The sequence below is a fragment of the Lissotriton vulgaris genome, chromosome 9 (assembly GCF_964263255.1).
Source record: "Lissotriton vulgaris chromosome 9, aLisVul1.2, whole genome shotgun sequence".
Lineage (NCBI taxonomy): Eukaryota > Metazoa > Chordata > Amphibia > Caudata > Salamandridae > Lissotriton > Lissotriton vulgaris.
In genome coordinates, this window is record NC_141697.1 from 729,134,388 (window position 1) to 729,158,416 (window position 24,029).

Below are 24,029 nucleotides of genomic sequence, written 5' to 3' on the forward strand. Positions count from 1 at the left end.
GGCAGCCATAATGTATGCAGGCTTACCCTCTGGAGGTGCCTCTTCGCCTCTGCATATGGAATAGTAACATCCTCTCTCTCCAAACTTTTAAGCTCCTTTAAACAATTCATAATGACAATTTGATTCTGAAACAGCACAATTGATCGAATGTTATGATTTTGTTTCCGTATACGTCAAATTTCTGCTAGGCCAATTACATTTTGTCTATTATTTTCCGTCTTTTGGTAACAAATCCATATTTTTGATTCACTTTCTATGCTCCAATCCCAGTGCAACACTGCTACATCACCAACCAACCACAGCGCTGTAGCACACCAAACTACCAATCCCAGTGTGAAACTCCATGACGCACAACCTCACTCCTTGCAACGCTCACCCTCCCTCACAATATTTCTCCATGTCTACACAAGTAATTTTCTCAACACTTCAAACTGTGTTTGTTCTTACTAAAGAAATAAAGTATTACATACACACAAGAAACCCATCAGCATTCGTTAGTGATTTCTCAACCAGCCTGAAATCACCCAAATTAGTGCAGCATCCCCGTTTGGGCAATTAGGTTCAACTAACACTGATCAATAATAATTAATCACAACAATGTAATAACCCTATGTTACCAATCTAGGTGATGGTATCTCACACACCACACCTCAAATCTCTGCAAACAAGTTTTCAATTATTATTTTATCCCAGGATCTTTCAACTACAACGTGTCTGGAATCAATGAACACCTTTTTCAACCATTTACCAACTATTTTACCTCATGCACTCATTCTAATCAACATTCACACGAACCAAAGAAAATTATCAATCAGAACCACAACACATCTGCCCCATTAATACTCACACCTTCAAATCGCAACAGCCTTCAAGTACCACTTTGCTGGATCTTCAAGTTTTTGACATTGGAGTTAGGAGTCGGGAACTTTAAATGATCATCTGTGTACTATTTTAGCTCCATTCAATGTGTAAACCCTATCCTCTGCTACCAGATTTGCCAGAGTGGAAATCATAAATTCCCACAAATTAGGTTACATTAAACTTACCGAGAACCTGGAAGTGCCACGCCTTTCTCAGACAATTAATCTTTACCATCATTTTCGAATGGAGCATTACACATCAAAAGTCATCAATAATTACTTTTTATGTTCAGTCAATGTAGGTGAAGGATATTCTCTCATTTAGTAGATCAGTCAATATTTGTGTTTTTGTACTCAAATTAGTGGCAAATCAATTACAGAAATATTAAGAAATATGTTGGTTAGAACAAGCAAAGAAAAAAAACTGTGTTTTCCATTCAGAGCATTGTCCCTATACTAAACTAAAGGACCTATTTTACCATAACAAGATCCCATGAAGAGTTATTTCTGGAAAAGAGCAAGTAGATTTTGGAGCAGATTCAAATAGCTAAATGGAAGGATGAACTCCCCATGAAGGGTTGTTCTGGAGACTTAGCCGAGTTCTCCAGACAGTTGCAGAAGTAAACATCTAAAAGAGAGAGGGAAACAAAGAATCACAGCAGTAACTATAATCCACATAAACAGAAAAATTCTCCTCACAAAGCGTAAGGAAAAAAAAAGTTAACCTTAAGCAGAAGCTTACTTATGGCAGGTCAGGCTAGCGCAACAAAGTGCCAATGGGCATGGCAGGGTAGGGATGCATGGAAAGAGTCTCTTGCTCTCTAGACGGCAACACTGTATAGAAAGCAGCTAAATGTGTTGCAAAAACAGGTGTAATTCATCATCATCATCATCATCGTCCAATGGTCAGAAGTCTTCCAATGCTCTGTCGTCTTCGCCTTTGTTTCTCATGGTAAACGTTCACACCAGCATGAAGTCAGTTAGAAATGGCTACTGTGTATTACAAGAAGCTAAATCAGCATTCAAATTCTGATATGTCCTGGTTAGGATCATGAATATAACCGCATCAATCACTTTACTTTAATTTAATACTTGTTCATTACACAAATATGGCAAAGAAAGAAATGTAAGTCCAGTGAAGTCATATGGTGTGAGGAAAGGAAGAATACATTTTCTCAGGACATCACAGTCACAAAAAGTAAATCCCTAGAGTTTGATCTTAAAGTTAAATCACTATTTTATTGAAAGTTTTATTTTTCTTAGAGGGCAGAGTTGAATAAATGAGCAGTGCAGCCTAGCAAGTGAAGAACAACAAAAAAATGAAAGCTTTCTGCAGGAAATAAAACTCATTTTTCAAGTTTGTAGGTCAAACAAAGGCACAGTTTCTAACGTTTAGCTTATTATGCATTTTCAGGTTTATTATTTAGTGCATTTCTATATTATTGTGTGGTAGAATTTGAGTAAAGTTTTCTGCTTTATCATAAGTAATGTTGATTACCAGATCTCGTATTTGAAAATAATGGTTGTCACTAAATTCGCTTACATGTAATGAATGGCTATATAAGGTTGGGGATTTTGCTGCTTACGTTCGAGAACTGCGAAAGGTTCAGTGTTTTTTGTTGTAGGTTAAGAGATTGACTCATTGACCCTCCTGATCGCTAGTTCCTATGATACCTCAACACATGTTTATATCTTGTGGATTGTTTGTCCCTAAATAGAGTTCTAGACAGTTTTTGGTTGTTAGTTTTTTTGATGGCTGCATAGAGACACATAACTGTACAAAGATTAAGGACAATAACAAATATAAATAACCTTGCTGTTCTTACATACACATATTTTGTGTGGAGGCACTTCTTTCACTGTGGTTTATCCATCCTGCTCCGGTGGGAGTTGTAATGAGAGTCTTCTTATAAAAACTGTCCATCTCACTCGACCTCTGAGACCAATATCTTCCTTCTGTGCCACTTTGCCTTTGTGTCTGCTGCTACTGCTGTGGCCTCTAGGGATATCCTGCCTGTCCCAGGTGCCACTAACCTGGAATAATCTGTTTCTCCTCGGTTAACTAATCCTTGCGTTACTGTAGGTTGGGCTGGTCATGGTGGAGCAAGGAGGTATCAAAGTATCACTGGGAAAGGTGATTTACAAGTGGTCGAGTGTTGACTGAAAGTCATGCTAGTTGATGACTTCTTTTGTTTTTATTTAACAATAGAGTGGAGACCTATCCAGTGTCTAAACGTTGGGAGGCTTATAGAAATGTTTTGGAAAAGGAGGAGGGAGCTAATAACATCTGAGTATTCTGAATATATCAATAGTACAGGAATCCAGAGGAAGAGATAATGTGATTATAGGAAAGTAAAACAGGAAAAGTCCCCTGGCAGAGGCTTGGGGCACATCAACTCTCAGGGCTGAGAATCACAGCATGGTTGGGTGGAAAATCGTATTTTTTGTAATTGATGCTGGATTCTTATATCTGCATGAATAATTAATGTTTATTAAATATGTAAATTACTTGTTTATATTCTGGAGATATGTAGTTGTATGTTGGCAAAAATCTGAACATCCTCCCTTGTTGCAAATTGTGATGACTAATGTTGATGGGATTCCTGGCACAGAAAGACCAGTAGAAACTATTCTGTGTACGGCAGTAGAGTCCCCTATACCATATAAGCAAGTCTTCCTATATTAGATGTTAGGGTGAACTGGGAAAACATAGTAATTTTCATGCAAATCACTATTAGGATTTTTTTCTGAATAATCTGATAAATCAAGCTGTATTGTGAGATGATCATGGTTGTCTGCTGTATGTATATGAGAACTTTCAAAGCAATCCCTGCCAACACCTGCCGCCTGAAGACCATCTTTCTATTCCCTGATAAAAAAAAAATTCTGCTGCCTTCACACCGATTTGAGTTCAAGTGAGCAGTTGGTACATAATCATGTATTCATGCTACTGCTGCAACATTACTCTTTGAAATAAGGGAATGCAACTAGAGGTAATCAACTTAAGACATAAGTTGTAGGAATCCCCATAGGCAAGTGTGTAAGGTTTGTTGTTTTTGAAAAAGGGGTGCTGTGTGTTTTTACTCTAATTTGGAATATATACACATCCACACATTTTAGCAATACAGATATATTTATTTATAAACATATTACATTTCACAAAAATACCTCCATTTAGCAAAATATATTTATAAATATATTTTAAAACAAATTACAATGAAATAAAGTTATAAACCTTGCAAGGCCCAGTAGGCTCATGCTGAAATCCCAGGCTGGTATTCATTCCACCTTAAAGATTTTCAGCACTCATTGCTCTAGCCACAATTATATCTCACTTTATCATTTCACATGACACTACAGCTTTCGTCTAACTGTTTGATGATTGCATTCATCCGAATAAACCCAATTATCCCTTTTTTGGGGCACGCTATATCTCAACCTTGAACTTATGACTTCAAGGAATCACACATTCCATTGGCACTGTTGTTGGGTTTCTCAACAGGGTTGTCTTCATTTTAGAATATGTCCTTCATTATTTGTTTGTTTAAAAGAGAGGCTACAGTGTTCACCTTCAGTTATATGAACCAGGTAATTTCACATGAAAAGTACTCCTCCCAAATCCACATGAACAATTTCCATTATGTGATATTTTGCCACAGTATAAACAAACACTGTACGCAGTGGGATCAAAAATGTTTCAGCAGTTTCAAACTTACATCATCTTCGAATATGACTGGAAATAGTCTTCTGCCCCACATGACCCGAGAGGCACAGACCTCTGCATGGTGCAAGCTCTGTGCTGGGTTTTAATGTATGTTAATATTTACAGATGTGCAAACATTATGAGTCTGCAGTGGTTTAATGCAATTTAAGAAAGAAAACTAGACCAAATAAATTGCTGTCCGAACAAAAAGGTCCCCTCTGAGTATAAGGCATCTGGCATGCTTTACGTCGATAAGGGTTAGTGATGTGTACAAGCTTCTGCCCCCATCTTGGCCTCTGGTACTCCTGGCACATCTCTTTTCTATCTTAGTTCTCTGGAGTCGTGAAGGCAGAATTTAGAAAATAAATCAGACAGGGCTATAAGAGCCCAGTTTACTCTTTGTAGATTATATACGTTTCCCTTCCCTTAGTCCACATCTATTAACAAAGGGATGAAAAGGGGCTAAGGGTGGTTCTAGGGAATCAGCCACTATGTTTTTTTTGTTTTTGTTTTAGTGAAGGACCGGTGCTCCCTTCAGGCTGCTCCACAGCACTGTGTTGCCATTTACTGTCGAAGTGTGTAAGAAACCACTTCTACGATAGCTAGAATATTGAAGAAAATTCTCTACTGCAGACCAGTTGTAGAACACATGGCGTAGTACAAGCGAGGATGCTGCCTCAGTGACCAGTGTCTCTTTGAAGTGCAAAGAGATATGTTAGCAGAGGAAAAACGTGAGATGTCTTCAGTCTCTGAAATTTGAATGGTTTACAGAATAGAAACGTGAACATTAAGGAAGCTGCATAGCTAAAACTCTTTATATGTTTGTCACACAAATTGTAGTGTGAAACAAATTACCTTTATATTAGTCAGCTCAAGGTTCACAACAGTTTGAACATTCATACGGGTCACCTTCCTCTGTAATAAATGACATTTCGACGTCTACATTGTAAATACAGAAGTTTCAGGGTGAGTTACACTTAGACATACAAAGTCGCCTATGAGGAGGACTTTGTCATTTGAATATGTGTAGATGGCTGGGGGGAGAAAAAACTGGGATGGGCAACAGATATGTGGAAGTTGTGTACATACTCACAAAAACATACTTTGAGGCACTCACAAACATTTGCACGTGATTTATTGCACTAATGTACACATTTAAACCCGAAAAGATGGGTCACAGGGGCATATGTATCAAAAACGATTTTTACGATTCTCAAATTTCGATTTTTAGCAAATCGCAATTAGAGAATAGCAAAATGCAATGATTGTAGGATTTGCTCAAAATTTTGCCAATCCTACATATTCCTTATTTGCGATTCTCAAATTGAGATTTGCAAATAAGGAATTCCTTCCCATGCATTCCTATTAGCTAGGAGGACCTTAGGAATGAATGGGAAGACATTCTCAATTTGCGATTTGCAATTAGAGAATCGCAAATTGAAATGCAATTTGAAGGGTGCCACGGTGTCAAAAGGACGCCCTGTTGCACCCCTGAAATACGTATGTTTGCACACGTTGCGCATATACATGCCCTAAGGGCATGTATGTGCGCCACATGGCAGTTTGAAAAATGCAAAAAAGTGTATTTTTCTAGGAAATAGCAAATTACCACCAACTTGAAGTTGGTGGTAATTTGCAATTCCTTAAGGCCAAATCGCACTTTTTCGTTGCTTCCTACATTGCATTTAAGGAATTGCAATTAGCGATTCCTTAAATGCAATCGCAAAATAGAGAATCGCAAATTTTGCGATTCTCTAATTTGTGATGCCCTTTTGGGATGATACATCCCAAAGGGGCCTTTTCCCGTTCGCAAACGGGCCAATTCTGAGAATCGGCCCATTTGCGAACGGGAAGAGGGATTGATACCTATGCCCCTTAGTATGTATTTGTGTACGATATTAACAATTTTTATGAACCTACAAGGTAAGAGGTTTCAGCATAAGATAGTTTCCCTTGGGGAATAAAAGCTGAACACTGGGAACAAAAACCCTAAACAGGCAGATTTTAAACTGGAACAAACCCACGAGACACAATGCTAGGGACTCAATGACTCCTTTAAATTTACATCATTTGGACAGCTGGGCTCCTCGAGGAAAACAAATTACATCGCACGCTGCATCGTCGATTTGCCGTTGCAGCACGTGCAATGTAATTTGTTTTATTTATTTATTTATATACACAACTCCGTTGGGCCACATTCTGGAGTTTACTACCCCCCACCCCGCCCCGCCCTACCGCCTCACAGCACTCCCTCGAGAAGCCATCACTGCTTACTTGTTTAGTAGGTTAAAGGGACAAACCGAAAAGAAAAGTGATTTATGTGCAGGTGCGTCTCTTCTAGTTAAAAAAGGGCAAAGAGGAGGGTGAGAAAATGGATTTTGAACATATTTTCTCACTTCCATCGCTGTTGCCTTTTTAAGCATATTTGGATCTAGTCAGATGCAGGGGTGTCAAGAAAACTGTGGCCCCAAAATTAGGTATAAATATCTGAAAGCATGGTTAGGGGCTGAGATATTCCCTTATGCCCTAATAACATATGAAGCCTTGTAAGACACAATTCGTTGAGTGTTTGACCCCAAATGCTATATCTCATGGTTGCACAGCTCAGCCATGAGTACTGAAGGAAATTAAATATTGACATGAGGGGATGGTGAACTGAAACTGGTATTACCGCTTTCTGGTTTCCCAGTTAATGTTTCTTTTAGCAAGTAAAAGTATTAAAGTCAAATGTTTTGGGAATAAAGATTTAGTATCCTCCTAATGAAAGATTTTGAAAAAATATTGTAATATTTGTATTGTTTTAAGTAAAAAACTATAGTTTTTATATATTGAATTATATGAAAGTTGTCATTGACATATAATGTGTATTTGAAAGTGTACAATAAATATTTGAAATGCAGATATATATGTAAGAAGCAAGTGCTGCAAAGAAACCAACGCTTTGCAAGCTCTCGTAGAAAAATAATACCTGAGAACATGGGTGTATGAATTTGGGCAGCATTCCCTCTATTCACTTCAAGAAGTCTTTAAAGAAAATTCGAAAGTAAAAAAGCCTGCAAAAAATAGGTCCTGTTGGGAAAAAAAAACCCTGCAGCATCTATTTTTGCACCAGTACTACTAATCCTAATAAAGTTTTGTCACAAAAATTCTCCTGCTTGTATTTTGTTTGCTGTGTTAAACGCTGCCAGGTGATATATTTTGGACAAGCCCCACAAGCGTTGCAATTTAACAAAGTTGAGAACTTCTCACATCCATGTTGGTGAAAATAGTCCCACTTAGCTCAACATTCATTTAGAATATATTAATACAATGTTGCCAGTTTAGTGTAAGACTTCAAACCTTGGTTTGGCGCAGTGCATACAAAGAGAAAAACATCACAGTCTCTTAGTGTCAGAAGACAGAGACAAATTTTAGCAACCCTGATATGAAGTGTTTCGCCTGAAAAGAAGTCAGCCTCTGGGTTACTTCAATTATTATTAGTAACCCATTGATTAATTTTGCTGATTGTGCTCCTGTTGATATGTTGTTTGTTAACCACTGTGAAAGGCGGTCTCTTAAATTAATGAATTAGAACATTTACAAGCAGACTTCAGGTGCGCCAGTTGGTAGTGATGTTGTTGTTTTTCTTTACTCCCCGTGCAAAGAATTTCTGTCCTTTTCCAAATTTTACTCCTCCTTCTTCACCAGTTCACATTCTCTCTTGACACGTGAAAAGGGGCCCAAGGATTCGCAAAAGACAAAATCCCAAAGGACTTGAGCCCATGAGATGTGCTGGGGCAGGTTGTCGTAATATTCTGCAGCGATCCTCTTCACCTAAAAAGAAAGTAACACAGAATTAAATGTAAGTTGTCAGGGTAGTACAAAGAAAAGTCAAAAGCAAACTCTTCAGAAAAGCCAATGAGAGCTACTAGCAAGCTTTGAAGATCCACCTGGGTCAAATGAACTCTGTGGTACACTTTTCCCTAAATCCAATTGCACACTCTCTACCAACAAGATTATCATCAGATGTTAACTGCCATAAACCTATGAACCAATTTCACAGGAAATGTAATTGGCATATGGGCAAATAACACTTGTGTAATTAATGCATAGGTAGATACCACCCGACTTTGAATCTAGTTTCAGGTGAAGGCAGGAGTCTGCATCCAAAAAGAAATTAGTTCCTCAGATGCACTTAGGGTCTAAGAGGGACCTATGTTCACATAATGTGATAAGACTTTGGATTGTTCAAATGTAGAGGTGTATTTTTAATGTGCCACACCATGAGGGGAGCACCTTAACTAACCCATCTTGCGTTGCTTCATGAAGCCACATGTGTCACTTCAGAATTTTGACAGTTGAGCAGTGCTACTGTACCAAGAGAACTGACCTCCTGGGCCCAGTTTTTCCATTTCTTCCTTTGTGTTTGCCTTTCTCATTCATTTTCTAGCATGCATGAGCATTCTCCTTTCTGATCTGCTTTGTTGCAAAGAGATGGGTTTGACGGATCTAGGCCCATGTTAATGGCAGTAAGGGTAGGACATACGAGTGCAAGCAGGAGTGGGGGAGAGCACAATGTGTGTGTGCATGTGTGCGTATGCACACGTGTGAAGACAGCAGAATTAAGTGAGACGGGCATGATCAGTCATATTCTGGTGTGACAGTAGTATGCTAACCATTTTGTGTCTCTTCATGGCTGTGCCTGATACTAGCCGCCAAGCTTTAAGGCTATGGCTTACCAGCATTTTGTAGTCTTCAGACATGTGATAGGCTTGGGGCAGACCCCCTGGCCAAACCTCCAACAGTATCAATGGAGGCACGGTGCAAAGGGCTGAAAATATTAAAATTGCAGATTAATATTTTGTGGGGAATGGTGTTTTATTTTTCCTAATAGTTCCTTCCACTTTTGATTTCCTAAGTTGGGCCATCAAGGTTATGGATTTGGAAGGAAGCACAGCAAAAGAGATCAGAATCACTTTTATTTGTGCAGAGTGTGTGTGGTGACCAAGGATTTAGCCAATTTCTTGGTCATGAAAAGGTTATTTCGAGTGAATTTAGGGAAAGCTCCAAATGTAGAAATGCCACCATGGGACTGTAAAAATCCTGTATTTTAGGTTGATTGCTAGATGAAGCAATTATGCCCCAGGTGAGGGAGTGGTAGGATGAGTGAGGGATCTCATGGTGATAGGAGTGTAAGAATTTTCTTTGGAAAGGCAAATGAGGAATACAACATATAACAAGCATTTACAATGCAATGGTTTTGCCTTTGTTAAAGTTAGAGCTATTGGCATTGCTCTTGACATTATTTTTTATTTGGTTTTTTTAACATAAATAAATGGCATTGTCATTTACAATAGCAAATTCAACCACTCATCTAACCCATCTGAACACCCAGCCACTGATCCACCTGCTCATCTATCTACGCATGCACTTGCCAATCTCTTCATTCACCCACCCAGCTGCCCACTTGTCCATTCTGGTACCCACTTATCTATCAAAGCAGGCGCCCGCCGACCTCATCATACATCCGCTCCCTCGTCCCTCCCTCCAGCTGCCCACCTACTCATCCATCCACTCATCCTTCCACCTATTCATCCATCCGCTCACACATCCATCCGCCCACTCATCAATCTGCTCATCCTTCCACCCGCTCATCCATCCTCTCACTCATCCATATGCTCATCCTTCCACCCACCCATCCACCTGCTCATCCTTCCACCTACTCATCCATCCACTCATCCTTCCACCTACTCATCCATCCGTCCACCCACTCATCCATCCACTCATCCATCCGCCCACTCATCCATCCGCCCACTCATCCATCCGCCCACTCATCCATCCGCCCACTCATCCATCCGCCCACTCATCCTTCCACCCACTCATCCTTCCACCCACTCATCCATCCGCTCATCCTTCCACCTACTCATCCATCCGCTCATCCTTCCACCACCTCATCCATCCACCCACTCATCCATCCACTCATCCTTCCACCTACTCATCCATCCACTCATCCTTCCACCTACTCATCCATCCGCTCACACATCCATCCGCCCACTCATCAATCTGCTCATCCTTCCACCCGCTCATCCATCCTCTCACTCATCCATCCACTCATCCTTCCACCCACGCATCCATCCGCTCATCCTTCCACCTACTCATCCATCCGCTCATCCTTCCACCTACTCATCCATCCACCCACTCATCCATCCACCTACTCATCCTTCCACCCACTCATCCTTCCACCCACTCATCCTTCCACCCACTCATCCTTTCACCCACTCATCCTTTCACCCACTCATCCTTTCACCCACTCATCCATCCGTTCATCCTTCCACCTACTCATCCTTCCACCCACTCATCCATCCGTTCATCCTTCCACCCACTTATTCATCCGCTTATCCTCCCACCCACTTATTCATCCGCTCATCCTCCCACCCACTCACCCATCCGCTCATTCTTCCCGCCACTCATCTATCAAAGCATGCACCGTTCATCCATTCATTCATCAGCTCACGTGTCCATCCCTCCATCCTTCCACTGCCTGCCTGTGGGAAGAGTCCAAGCCCGCGCGCATGTCCCCCTCCCCGTTCCATTGAGTGGGGGATTCAAATTTTCTGTCACTCTTGCCGTTATAAAACTTTTAAATAAATTATATGACAAAAAGTGAGAGGCGTCCAAGGGGTAAGGGAGAGGAATGCGATTTGGTAGGAGTACTAGGAAAGAGAACACAATATTTTGAAAATAAAAAAAAACATTTTTGAAGACTTTCAAAACTGGAGTGTCTATGCGTTTTTGTCTGTGGGTATGTAGAAATTCCTGCTGAAATCCAACTGGCATCTCATTCTCAACCTACCCGACTGAAAGCACCCCTACCATTCTATTAGGAGATGCATATATTAGGGAGGGTGTAACCCCCCTCTCGCCCCCCGCCCCATCTTAAGCTACACCCCTGACTTAACCGCCTCACCGTATTTCTTACATGTGAATGAGAATCAATTAACCCACAGGGGAAATATTTCCTCATGGTGAAAAAGGTACAGTGAAAAGCGAACATGCATTTCCGCCATGTATTCTCCAGCGGATTTTTCCTCCTCGTGGATAAAGCAAACACTTGATTGTATGTGGCACAATACACGTCGATTTATCACTTAAGTTCTGCAGCGCAGCGGTTATACGTGATTTGTGCCGCATCCCCTGTACATGGAGAGTGACATATAGCCATGTATCGGAGTGCAGACATTCATGTTTTTATCACATTTATTTTCTGTGTATTGCACTGTTCCCTACTTGAACAGCAGACACGAGTAAACAGAAAGTGGCAGTTCAGAAATATCACATTCTGAGGGCGGCATGGGGAAAAAAATAAAATGATTTCACTGCGTGTCAAAAACATCGCAACACATTTTCCATTGAGCCAAGAAACCTATAGAATGTTTGCTTCTATGTAATATTTGCAGAGGTCCACATGAAAGAAAACTATTAGCAACTGAGCCCCGCTAATTTTATTTTCACTATTATGTAACTCCTGACTTTTACAGTCACTCTCACGTTTCCATCACCTTTCTTTCAATGCACAGTGCTCCGCTGCCTTTTGGCTAACTTTGTGCTATAGAAATAACATATAGAAACATTGGACATTCATTTGAGAAAACTCCCCCAGACTGAACCCTTCAGATTGTTGATGCAAGTGATTGCATGAGTGACTAAGTCAGTATTTTAGAATAGGGGTGCGCCGGGGCTGCACCTCCTCTGTTCTATTACCCTTTTGTACGCCATTCTACGCTGGTGGCCATTAAAGCAACAGTTCAGCGCGTAATCAAACTGCAAAGAAACGTAACAAATTACTTCTACCTGCTCCTCGGTTTCTCTAATCTGAACCAAACAACAATTAAAACTGCTCTAAAACCTCGTCTCAAAAGTTAGAGGTAGCAACCCTACTCTAGCTAAGGTTGCCAAAAGCGATGTACACTATATTTATGGTTGAAGTTATTTTTTCAGACAGAGTTTAGCAAGCAATAGCTTTAATTTAGCCGTAAATGCGTGTTTTTAACGTTTAGCAATTATCGAAATAATTAAACAGCTAAGCACCTCAGGGAAGAAGCTAAACTGCCATCCCAAAAGCACAGTGGAGGGCACAGAAGGAAACATAAGTGACGCCAAGTGCCAACAGGGAGCACCAAATGTGGCTGTGCCCGCGGGATCAGGTGCGCCCTTCCTCGTCTGAAGCCCAGACGCCTACCCCTTCAGTTTTACGGGGGCTCCTGTCCTCTCAGCTTACCCCGATGTTGACTAAACATATGTATATACACGACTCTAATGAGGGCATCTCAAATAAACTTCCCTTCGCGGATCAACTAAAACACTCGTTTTGATATTAAAAAAAATAAATAAAAGGGGGCGGATTGCATGCATAATGGAGCTGATCGGAGCTCTTTGTGTTTGTGCGAACCTGGCAGGAAACTGCTTTGAACCCTGACAGCGAGAGGCGGTGAACCCTATCGAGAAAATCCTTTGAGGGAAAAAAACATGTGACTCGCACAGGAAAAGCCTGCGTGAATCCCGACACATAAAAAAAAAATCATATGGATCAATCGTGGACAGGGTGCGAAGCTCTCTGAGCCCCTTTGATCCCTAGCTAGGAGAAAAAGAAAAATCACGTGAACCCTAACAGCAAAGGTCAGCGAACTTTGGCAGAAAACCCGTCCGCACCTTGAATGGAAAAATGTGGTTAAAGAGCCGCGACGGGGAAAAGTGAAGCCGAGAGCGGTTTCACTTTGTTCAGAGACAGGTGACCTCCCGCATCCCCCATTTCCTCGAAAACGTAAGCACAGGGAGACGACCCCCGTGATGAGACGGGAGGTTTGCAAATAAATGCGATGCGTGATGATCATTTACCTCTATTTTGTCCCGCTGCGGGCGCAGCCCACCACCTTCATGCCGTGCTGGACGAGGAGCCGGTCGCCACACAAACACGTCAATGGCGGACCAGATTCGGGGGCGTTCCCGAGGGCTTTTGGCTGACGGAGCGTGATGTCACCAAAAGCCAAAAATTCTCGGGAACGCCCCCAAATCTGGTCCGAGATTAACGGACAGAGCCCTCTCCCAATGGCTAGCCTCCATTTATGGAGCTAGCCAATGGGAGGAGGGGGCGTAGACCCGACTCCACACACAGATCATAAGATTTTTCCTAGCGCATGCGGACTTCGTACGCATGCATTTGCTAGTCAAAACCTAAAAAGGTTATTGCAGCTTGGTATGATCCTCTATTATCTGTAAATTTGTTAAACAGTGGTTAGATGTGAGATGGAGACCTTATTAACACATGGCGTCGCAAATTGCATGCCTCATTAATATTCATGAGGGAGTTGCAATTTGCGACCCCATTGGGAATGGCTGGCCCTTCCAGTAGGGTGACAGGGGTTTTCAAGCAAAAAAACAGGACATTTCCCAAAAATAGAAGAAGGACTACAATTTTACTTCAACACAGTGCGCAGCATGACAGTGCTCCTTAGCAGAAAATTACAGAAAAGGCAGTAAGAAAATACATAAAATGCCATGTTAAAGCCAGTTGCACGCCCGTTAATTAAATAGCTTCCCTATGACAGCTGCTAACTATCTCTGCTTTGTGAAACATAAAAAAATACCTCCCACCCTTTTCAGCTGACCCTCTCAAAAAACCGTAACATGAGCTTCATTTCCTGAAATCTGCCTGGACAGCTGTCGAAAACCGGGACTGTCCGCGCAAATCTGGGACGCCTGGTCACCCTACCTCCCAGGGATAGTGGCCTTCTGATCTCAGCAGACCTCCATGTCTGGGACTGATTTTAAATAAAGCAGTTTTTTTTAAAATGCAGCCCGTTTAACTTAAAGGAAAACGGGATGCATTTAAAAAAAACAAAATTAAACGTTTTCAGCTCATTTTTTAAGGGCAGGTAGTGGTCACTTCGACCACTGCCTGCTCCTCAAAAATATTTTCTCCTGCATTTGCAAAGGAGAAGAGGTCCCCTGGTGACCCCTTCCCATTTGCGAGTGCATTACCACCCTCTTGAAGAGGGCGGTAAATTGCGAGTGTTTTGCAACCGCAATTGCAGGCGCAAAACATTCATACATGGGGTAGAGAGTCGCTATTAGGAAGGGACACCTTTGAAAAGCCCCTTCCTAATAGCGAGTCGCAATTCCTATCTAGCGAGTAGCAAATAAATTGCGACTCGCTAAATAGGAATTGTAAATTGCCCTATTTGTTTTGACATGCGCGAACTGGTCGCTAACCCATTTGCGCATGCAATATAGGGTCGTACATCTGGCCCTAAATCAAGCCAAATCCAGTAGGAGAACATGAATTCTCAACGTAACAACTCCCTAGGTAGTGGAAGGTAATGAGTCTGATGGTGCAAGCCACCTTTCGTGACGTCACTTCCTGTTGTGACGTCCGCATCCCCCCACTTCTTTTTTTAGGTCTTGTGCCCTGCCTAAATTACCAATTCTTCTCCTTCCACTACCAGTCAGGTCCCTCAATTTTTACGCTTGGAGCTGGATCACTAAACATTTTTGACTGGCGATAAATCATATTATGGTTGGGAAGTTAGGGTAAGGCGTTGTACAAACAGTTTCGTCTACCTTATTAAGACAGTAGCTTTCTGATGGTGGTACAATGTGACAAAAATGTATACGTTTATTTGCTGCTTGCCATTTTGTAGTGGTTGGGAAATGTTCTGTTGTTTTTTGTTCTGATGAATTTCTGTATCACATTATTGCAATGTGATGTAGTTGTGTTTTGCTGTAGTTGCTGTGTCATCTTTCCACTGTTTTTTATGTGCTATGTTGTGTTTTAATTATGTTGTTATGTTGCCTTGTGTACGTTATTGTGTTATGTTCTGTTGTTTAACTTAGATATGTCGAAAAAGGCTATGTTTTTAGCCCACAGCAGCACGTCTTTAAATTTCGTGTGACAAGTAACAATTTACCACTGACTAAGCTGGTACATTTTTACTCCACCAGCTCTTCAACTGTTTGGGACACCGGTCAGTCCAAAACAATGCCAGAAACCATATGTTAAATTAGCACTGAGAGAGCTTACTTTATCTAATGTATTCTTGGGCAGCGCAAAGAAAACAACAAGCTTCAAATTTGGAAAGATTGTCACCGCCTTTTGTCTCACCCGAAACTGTTTACTCAGCTGCTAAAAACAGGTATGCTAATACATGAGAACTGATTCAATTTAGGGAGTTACATAAAAAGGATTAGCCAGGCACAAAAACAAAGGCCATCTTCCTGAAGGAGCAAACATGTTTGGCAAAGCGAGGAAACGAGTTTGGCAAGTTTACACACCCAAGGCGTGTTGATAACGTTTTCAGTCTCAATAAATTAATCGAGAGATCCAGTCGTATCTTGTTTTTAAGCTAAATCTGCCGGAAGAATCCCAGCGGGTGTCAACACTTCATGTGACTGCCGACGGGCCTCCCCGCTTAGCAGTAGTTTCCGACGCCATCACAGGACAAATGGGGCGGGGAAAAAAAGATATCTGCTCCACAACTTATTCTCCAGACACTTTTCCAAACACGACAGTACATTTACATACTGCAAGGCGCCCCATGGGGAGACCATTTTCAGCATGATATGAGTATTTACCCTTTAGAAATGACGAGGGATTAACATTTATGGACCGTTACGCAAGGCTAGTCCACACTAAAGTACAAGGGGGGGGGGGGGTTCAATCCATTTTGTTCACAAATTGCGAGGACTAACTAGGCTTCTCTATCAGCGACGTAGCAAGGATTCAATTGCTCCGATTAATAAAAGCGCGGTAAATGGGAACCCACTCCCAGGCTGAAACTAATAATAGATACAACTGCTGTGCAGTGGTCCGTTCACACCTCTAGGTCCCACTGCGGCCGAGCCTGCTTAACTTTAATAGCTACAACGCCCTTGTTCGTTGCGCATGTACTTTGTTTTTCACAGAAGATGTCTCATATCAGGAGAAACTGGAAGATATAATAATGAGCCACCAGAGCGTGCACTGTGGTCAGGCACACACTGATGGCGTCGTTAGAAACCATTTCATGTTTATTGACAAACCAGCTGTCTCACTGGTTTATAAATAGACTTCTGTCACAATAGGTTTGTGTTTTTTTATTCCACAGCCAGTAACCTAACAATCGGAGCCGGCCCTGGAAATGTTGCTGGACTAGCCGAGGGGTGGGAAGGGGGCGCCTTTTGTATGTGCCGGCCTCACTGACTGGATAAACGCCCGGTGCCCACTTGCCAGTCCTGCTCTGCATCAGACCGTGTGTCCTCTGTCCTTGTCATCATGTAAACATTCTTCAGAGAAAACACGAACTTTTGTAATGGTGCCAGTTAATGATTAACCAAAACAGATCACTGTAAGTGCTCACGTTCGAGACTGCTAGATTTGCACCGCCCTCAGCCCCTCTTGAATTTTCCAAAAGTCGCTGCTTGCCCCCCTAACAGAATGCCCATCTAGGGCTAGCTCTAGGGCGGTGCGACTGGTGCAGCTGCACCAGACGCAGCCCTGGGGGTTCCCATGCGGGCGGCATTCGTGTTTTGAAGGGTTTAAAAAGTACCCGCTGCAGAGTGATTACTGTCCCTAACCGAGAGAGATATTTTGTCTAGTGGCAGTTTCCACTCATGATAAAGTAGCGCAGAGGGTTATTATGCCTGTAATATGCCTGCTGTAAAGAACATGGCCATGCTGATCAGCAAACTGTATTTTATGTGGTTAGCTCAGTGGGTTACTGCTTTTGTCAGAGAGATCCTATTTTTACTCGCAGGTCATATGTTACAAATCTAATACAGCACTGTGACCTATGAACTCTCAAAGAGCTGCATTCAAACTGCATGTTATAGGTTAGAACTTTAGGTGGGGGTTCTGCAGTCTTTCATTACTGTTGCTAAAAGGGTTAATTTGGGTAGAATGCATTCTTATTAGTAGTCAACAACTGTGGCACGTGTTAAATCCTGATTTTGTGCTTCTCCAGATCAAACACTCTTAAAATACTGCCTACTAGTATGCGACATGTGACTCCTACACCTTGTACTCCTAATTGTTTTACGTAACATTTCCTAAAGACTGATTTACACTCGTATGATTCATTGGCTCTGTATAATGTGTGTGTGGTGTAAAGAGCTCTGACACCCTACACTGGTATGAGTAGCGCTATAAAACACACAAAATACATATGAGAGAGGGGGTAAATGAAGAGATGAGGGGCCCTGGTGGAGCATGGTAGTGGGGAAATTCGTGGAGATTGAGGTTTTTGGGGTGGGAGGGACCAACAAAGGTTGTCGCACTTGATGCCGGCACCGCTAAAGCCGGACCTGTGCTCACCTGAAATGCCAGAGAGCCATCTACTGTAGACTATCAATTTCATGATCGGAGCGTATTGAGCAATCTAAAGTTGAAATCTGCTATACAATTAAATTTTTTTTCTGTTGGGATTGTAACAATGCAGTTATTCCCATTTGCAGCCCTGGTTGAACTAGCAGTTACTGCCAGTGTCAAATTATGTAACTGTTGCTGTTGCTGGATGGTTAATTATAATTACCAGTCTAAAACCTAGCATTTGTGGGAATAAAAAAGGCATCTTACAAAACCCCCTTTGAGAAAAAAATGTCGAATCCAAACAATATCTACTCACCAACATTAAAAATACCATTGATAAAGCCAATAGGTCTGACTGCATAAGCCAGACATATTGGTTGGCCAATGTTGCTAAACATGCACTTGGTATGTCAAATAATCATAGGATGCTTGTGTTTTAACAGTATTTCATATTGATGGGCAATTTAGCACAATAAATAGCCATGTTGCCACTAGTATGTGTAGGGATATTGTGCCACTGAAGCTCTGTGTCACTGTCCACATGCAATCATTTATTACAATCCAGCCATGCATGACATGCCCATTCATAGCAGTTCACCCAAGTCCCTTACTCCTTACTCATAGTGCCTCATTGTAGACCCACACTTGTGCATTCACTCAATATCACTATGAACCCACTCAACCCAGCTCACTTAAGATCCTCACACATTGATAGGATCCCACATGCATTCACTCGCTGTACGTCCAGCTCACAATTGACCCTCACTCATGCACGCACATCACATTCATGAATTCAGTCACTCCCACCAAAGCCAATAAGGCCTGGCTTTGTTTTTATAAGTGAAAGTGCCTCACCATTAATTGGCAAATTTCTGCTTGTGGTCAAGTGGATGAGCGAGTGCTTGAATGTGAGAATGAATCAAAATCTGGAATTACCACATGAACAGATGATGCATGAATGAATGGGGGGCTGGGTGAATGGGAGATTGGGTGAATGAATACAAATGTGTTACAGTATGCAATGAAGCAAGAGCAGTGTAGACTGGTACAGTTGAGGTTTGGGGGTAAAGAAAGATTAGTGCCAGGGGAAAAGGGTAGTTTTGAGGCACAATATGTGTGGGAGAGGCAATGTCTATGGTAAGGTGCACCGAGGGGAAAAACACAACTTTATACATTAAATGAGGTACGACTCCACCCAATTATATATAGCAGAGGTGTGCATCATTATAGGTCCTTGAGAGCCAAATACATGCCAAATGTTCATAGTATTCGCCAAGTCCCTGCGAAGCATTTTAAATTCATTGTATTTATTTATTTATTTATTTTTGAGATTTGTAGAGCGCGAACGAATGCCCGTGGGTGTCTTGGCACTATAGACTCAGTGCGTGACTCTCCAGATGCTAGTTCATGAGATGGATTACTGGTTAAACAACCAGATCTTTCATCTTTTACGAAATAAAAGGAGAGAGTGACTTGACCTAAACGACAGTGGAAGGGCTTTCCAAAGTCGGGCTGCAGTGACCATGAACCATCTGTCTCCCCAGGAGACTGTCTTTGTGCGTGGTACAGTTAAATGATGCAGAGTCGTAGATCTCAGTTGTCTGGAAGGGCCAGTAGAGTGTTAACTGATTTCTAAGAAACTGCAGACCTTGATTATGTAATGCTTTGAATGCAAGGCAAAGTGTCTTAAATTTTATACGATTTTTAATCGTCAACCAGTGATAATTCCGGATCGTTTGGGCAATTGATTTAAATTTGGGGGTCCCGGAGAGCAATCTTGCAGCGGCATTTTGTGTCGATTGCATTTTGTTGACAACCCAAATTTGTGCATTGGCAAATAAGCCATTGCAGTAGTCCAGTGACGATAGTACAAGTGTGCTTACCAAAGTTTTACCGGCACTGTCTGGTAGGAACAGGATAATTTTTCTTAGGAGTCTTAGCTTATGAAAAGCTGTTGCCGCTATTTGATTGGCGTGGGCGGCGAAATTGAGATGTTCATCGAAAAAAACTCCCAGATTCCTAACCTTTGGAACAGGATTAGGCAGAGTTCCGAAAGATGAAGGCCACCAGGCAGATGACCAGCCTGGGGAGGGTTTTCTTCTCGGTGTTAAGTGTAAGGCAGTTGGAGGCCATCCAATCTCCAATTGACAGCATGCCTTCCTGGAAGCGCTCCGCCACCTCTTCTCCATCATTATTGATGGCGAGGACTAACTGGGTGTCATCGGCGTAGGAAGTAAGGCTCATCCCATAAAGTTTGATAACTCTAGCTAGGTCCGACACATAGATGTTAAAAAGTGTCGGACAGGGATGAGCCCTCGGGAACCCCGCACGGTACAGACAAATCGGCCAACTGGAATGGTCCTAATGTAACTGCTTGAGTTCTGCGGGATAGAAAGGAGGCAAGTAGGTTCTTTGCTCCCAGTTGGATGCCCATTTTTTCGACACGGTCGATCAAGATGGAATGATCAACCGTGTCGAAAGCCTCGGATAGGTCCAGCAGTACAAGTACTGCTGTTCCTCCCTGATCTCTGATGACTCGGATTTCGCCAGCGGCTTTAATGAGGGCTGTTTCCGTGCCGTGGAATTTGCGGAACCGAAACTGGGTATTGTCCAGCAGGTGGTGTTCCTCGAAATATTCGACAGCTGGTGATTCATTGCTTTCTCTACCACCTTTGCCAGAAAAGGAAGGCTAGCTATTGGTCTGTAATTTTTATCTCATCTTTATCCAGATGCGGTTTTTCTAGAAGTCGTTTTAATAGAGTGTTTTTCAACGCATTTGGATATATCCCGGATTTAAACATGGCGTTACATATTTGTGTGATTACACGTGATAGTAAATCCATAACAGGGGAAAAAAAATTTGATGGACAGGGTTCCAGAGCCGATCCTGTTTTTATGAGTTTGATGATATCCATTATTTTTGACTCTGTAATTTCTTTAAATTGGGTTAGGGAGCAAACGGGGTATAACTATGTGTAACGATCTTACTAGGATAGCTTGAAAATCTCGCAAGGAGCCTGCCCTCCTCAAATTAAGTTGGGCATGCTTACAGCCTAGGTATCAATTGTACATATACTTGAGACATTTGAGACGTCGACATTTTTGAAAAGTAACAACATAGACTTATCTCCACGTTATCTCATTATTGTAAACGAGATCGTCCCATCAGTTGGTGGTTTACACGATGCCTGATGAGCACACAAATACAACACTAAGAGCACGCGCCGAAGGGGGCGGAATAAACTATTAAAAGATGAGTGATAGAAGAGTAAGAGAGAGCAACTTATAAAATCGGAGAACAGAACAAACAGTATCTTAACGAAACATGATGGTCCACCCCTGCAGAATGTTGCGAGCGCCCCCGCCCCCCGTATCCACAGCTACTCATACCCTTGAGTAGAAGGGGGGTTGTGGGCCCCCCTTCTACAGCTTGCTTAGGCCCCTTAGAAGAAGAAGACAGACGGTTCTCTGGACAGGAAGAGATGCATGCAACATCTTAAAGAAACACAGTGTGGCCATCTAAGAGTTAACAAAATATCCAAATATCATTGTGTCGGTAAGACAAACATTAAACATTTTTAAATGTCCAGTATTTTGGTTTACAAATTGAGCCACCCCACAAGGAGCTGAGCGAAGACACCGACAACGGAAGAGGTGTAACGTGAAGATCAATGGAAAGGGATATAGAAGATGTACACAGCTGAGAAAGAAAGAGATGGATAAAGGTGACAGAACATGCACAGCAAAGGACTGCAACATAGAGGGGTAGAGTAATGACATTAAGTGGTTAAAAGAATACAGGAGCTAGATTTGGGGATAGAAGAAGCCGAGAGAGAAAAACAAGCACCTACCTCTCAGTGCCCTCACTGCGTTGCGAAACTTCTGGATGCCGGCCAGGAAGAGAGCAGTGATCGACGTGCGGCGGGGACGCTGGCGCCGTGAGCGCGCGCGCGACTGAATCCGCGCGTGGCCAGCACTTGTCGCTCCCTCTCCCATTAGGATTGCTGGGCACGTGCCCAGCTCTTGTCTCCTTTTGTCGGCTTTGGCGGCTGACATGATCACAATAGTTCTTTGCCGAGAACGCGCTTCGCGCGTCTCTAGGCCGAGACCTAAAAAGGCACCTATCTGATTGATGTCTAATAAAATATCACTGCAACTTCAAATAAGCTTAACAATACCAACATGTCTGATTTTGGTTGCTTGCCTTTTGGCTTTGTCAATACTTGCTTTGTTTTGTCATGTTTTGCTTTGTAAAGAGTTATTGATGAGGGAACCACTGGGCCTCACAAATATGAAAAAACCTGGTAGAAATCACACATTGCCATAGTAATTTCTGCCACTGAAGGCTACAACTTTGTGTGAGGATGTGCACTCTGAGAAAGAGCAGATTGCCTTCACTTATAGTGAAGTTAGCCAATGGCTGGATTTAATCAATCAATCAGACGCTTGTTGAGCGTGACTACTCACCTGTAAGGCTCTCAAGGAGCTGGGGGTGGGAGGGTGCAGGTTCTAGTCCATGAAGGAAGGGGTCTGTCAAAAGCCACGTTTTGAGGTTTCTTGCAAAGATGAGGAGCGATGTTGTCTGTCTGAGGTGGAGCGGAAGGGTGTTCCAGCCTCTGGCCGCGAGGAAGGAGAAGGAGCGGCCTCCCGATCTGGTATTTCTGGTGTGGGGGACTGCGGGGTAGGAGAGCTGAGCTGATCGTAGGGTCCTTTGGGGTGCGTGGAATTTGAGTCGGCTGTTCAGGTATGCTGGTCCGGTGTCTTGGAGGGCCTTGTGTGCGTGGGTGAGCATCTTGAAGGTGACTCTAGCCTCGATGGAGAGCCAGTGGTCTGTGCACAGGTGCTGGGAGATGTGGCAGTTTCTTGGCAGGTTGAGGACCAGTCTTGCGGTGGTGTTCTGGATGTTTTGTAGCTTGTGGGTGAGGTTTTTGTTTATTCCGGTGTAGAGTGCGTTGCCGTAGTCGAGTCTGGTGGTGACTAGGGCGTGAGTGATGGTCTTTCTGTGTTTGAGAGGGATCCATTTGAAGGTCTAAAGGTAGTAGGCGGAGGGTGTGGAAGCAGGAGGACGAGACGGAGTTGATCTGGCGGTCCACTTTGAGCTCAGAGTCCAGGATAATTTCCAGGTTGCCTGTGTGGTCCGTAGGGGTGGGTGGGCTTATGAGGGCTGGGGGCAGCCAGGTGTCGTTCCAAGAGTCGGGGTTTGGGCCCATGATGGGTACATCTGTTTTGTTGGTGTTGAGTTGTAGGCAGCTGTTTTTCATCCATTTGGCCACGGCTTCCATACCTTCTCGAAAGTTGTGCCTGGCGGTGTTGGGTTTGTTGGATAGGGAGAGGATGAGTTGGGTGGGCTGACCCATTGCCACATGCTGGGTGGGTAGAAGAAATGTGGTAATGAAACAGCAACAGGCCTATGGATGATGAGGGCAATCTGAAAGTCCCTATAACGTAATATAAATATCATTTTAATAAAATCAAAGGGTATTAACTAATGCTAGACCTAAAACTCAAAAGCCTCTGAGTAAATTGTGGAGATGAGCTTTACATAGGGTTATTTACTTGATACATTGGGCTGTTGCTTATTTTAGGATGAAGCGTTTATGAATATTGAGAAGTACCAGCACGTATGCTAGCAAAAGGGATTGACTGCTTCCTTATTAAAGTGCATTTACAGAAATGCTATATATTTTCAAGTTTGGCCTAGAAACACCTTTAGCTGTAGCCAGACTCACGTGTAAAAGACAACAACATGCATTATAAAGTATTTACATCAGGGCTGGACTGGCCTTAGAAGGCATCAGGTGTTTGCCCGGGTGGCAGGACGGGTGAGTGCCAGTTTTGGAGTGGTGGGGGCCGTTTTTGTTACTTAGGGCTGGTTTTGCAGCGATGCTGTAATATCGGCCCCCTGTCACAAAAGGAGCAGTGCTGATGGCTGGGGTGAGGGCCGGTACAACAGAATTGCCAGGGCTGCTTTGGGGTCCCGGTCCAGCCCCGAGTTTACATATTTAGGGAAATGGGGATTGTGGTATGCATTTCTTTGCCAATTGTTAGTTTTCTTGTCAACCCAAAAGTGGATCATTCCTTACATAGAATACATTTGGTTTTAGACTGGGTGTGCAGGTTGTTTTCACTGAATTTCTCCTCTGTGGCA

The 24,029-nt window shown here is 42.7% G+C and overlaps 1 protein-coding gene across 1 annotated transcript in view; it reads right to left on the reverse strand.

Annotated features, from left to right (window-relative positions):
* Positions 1-3,974: 3,974 nt before the first annotated feature.
* Positions 3,975-24,029, reverse strand: part of LOC147692182 (sphingolipid delta(4)-desaturase/C4-monooxygenase DES2-like) — a 199,305-nt gene continuing 179,250 nt past the window's right edge. Inside the window, exon 3 of the mRNA XM_086938469.1 lies at positions 3,975-8,376. Within this exon, the coding sequence (XP_086794595.1) occupies positions 8,230-8,376 (147 nt within the window). The 3' untranslated portion in view covers positions 3,975-8,229. The remainder of the gene's footprint in view (positions 8,377-24,029) is intronic.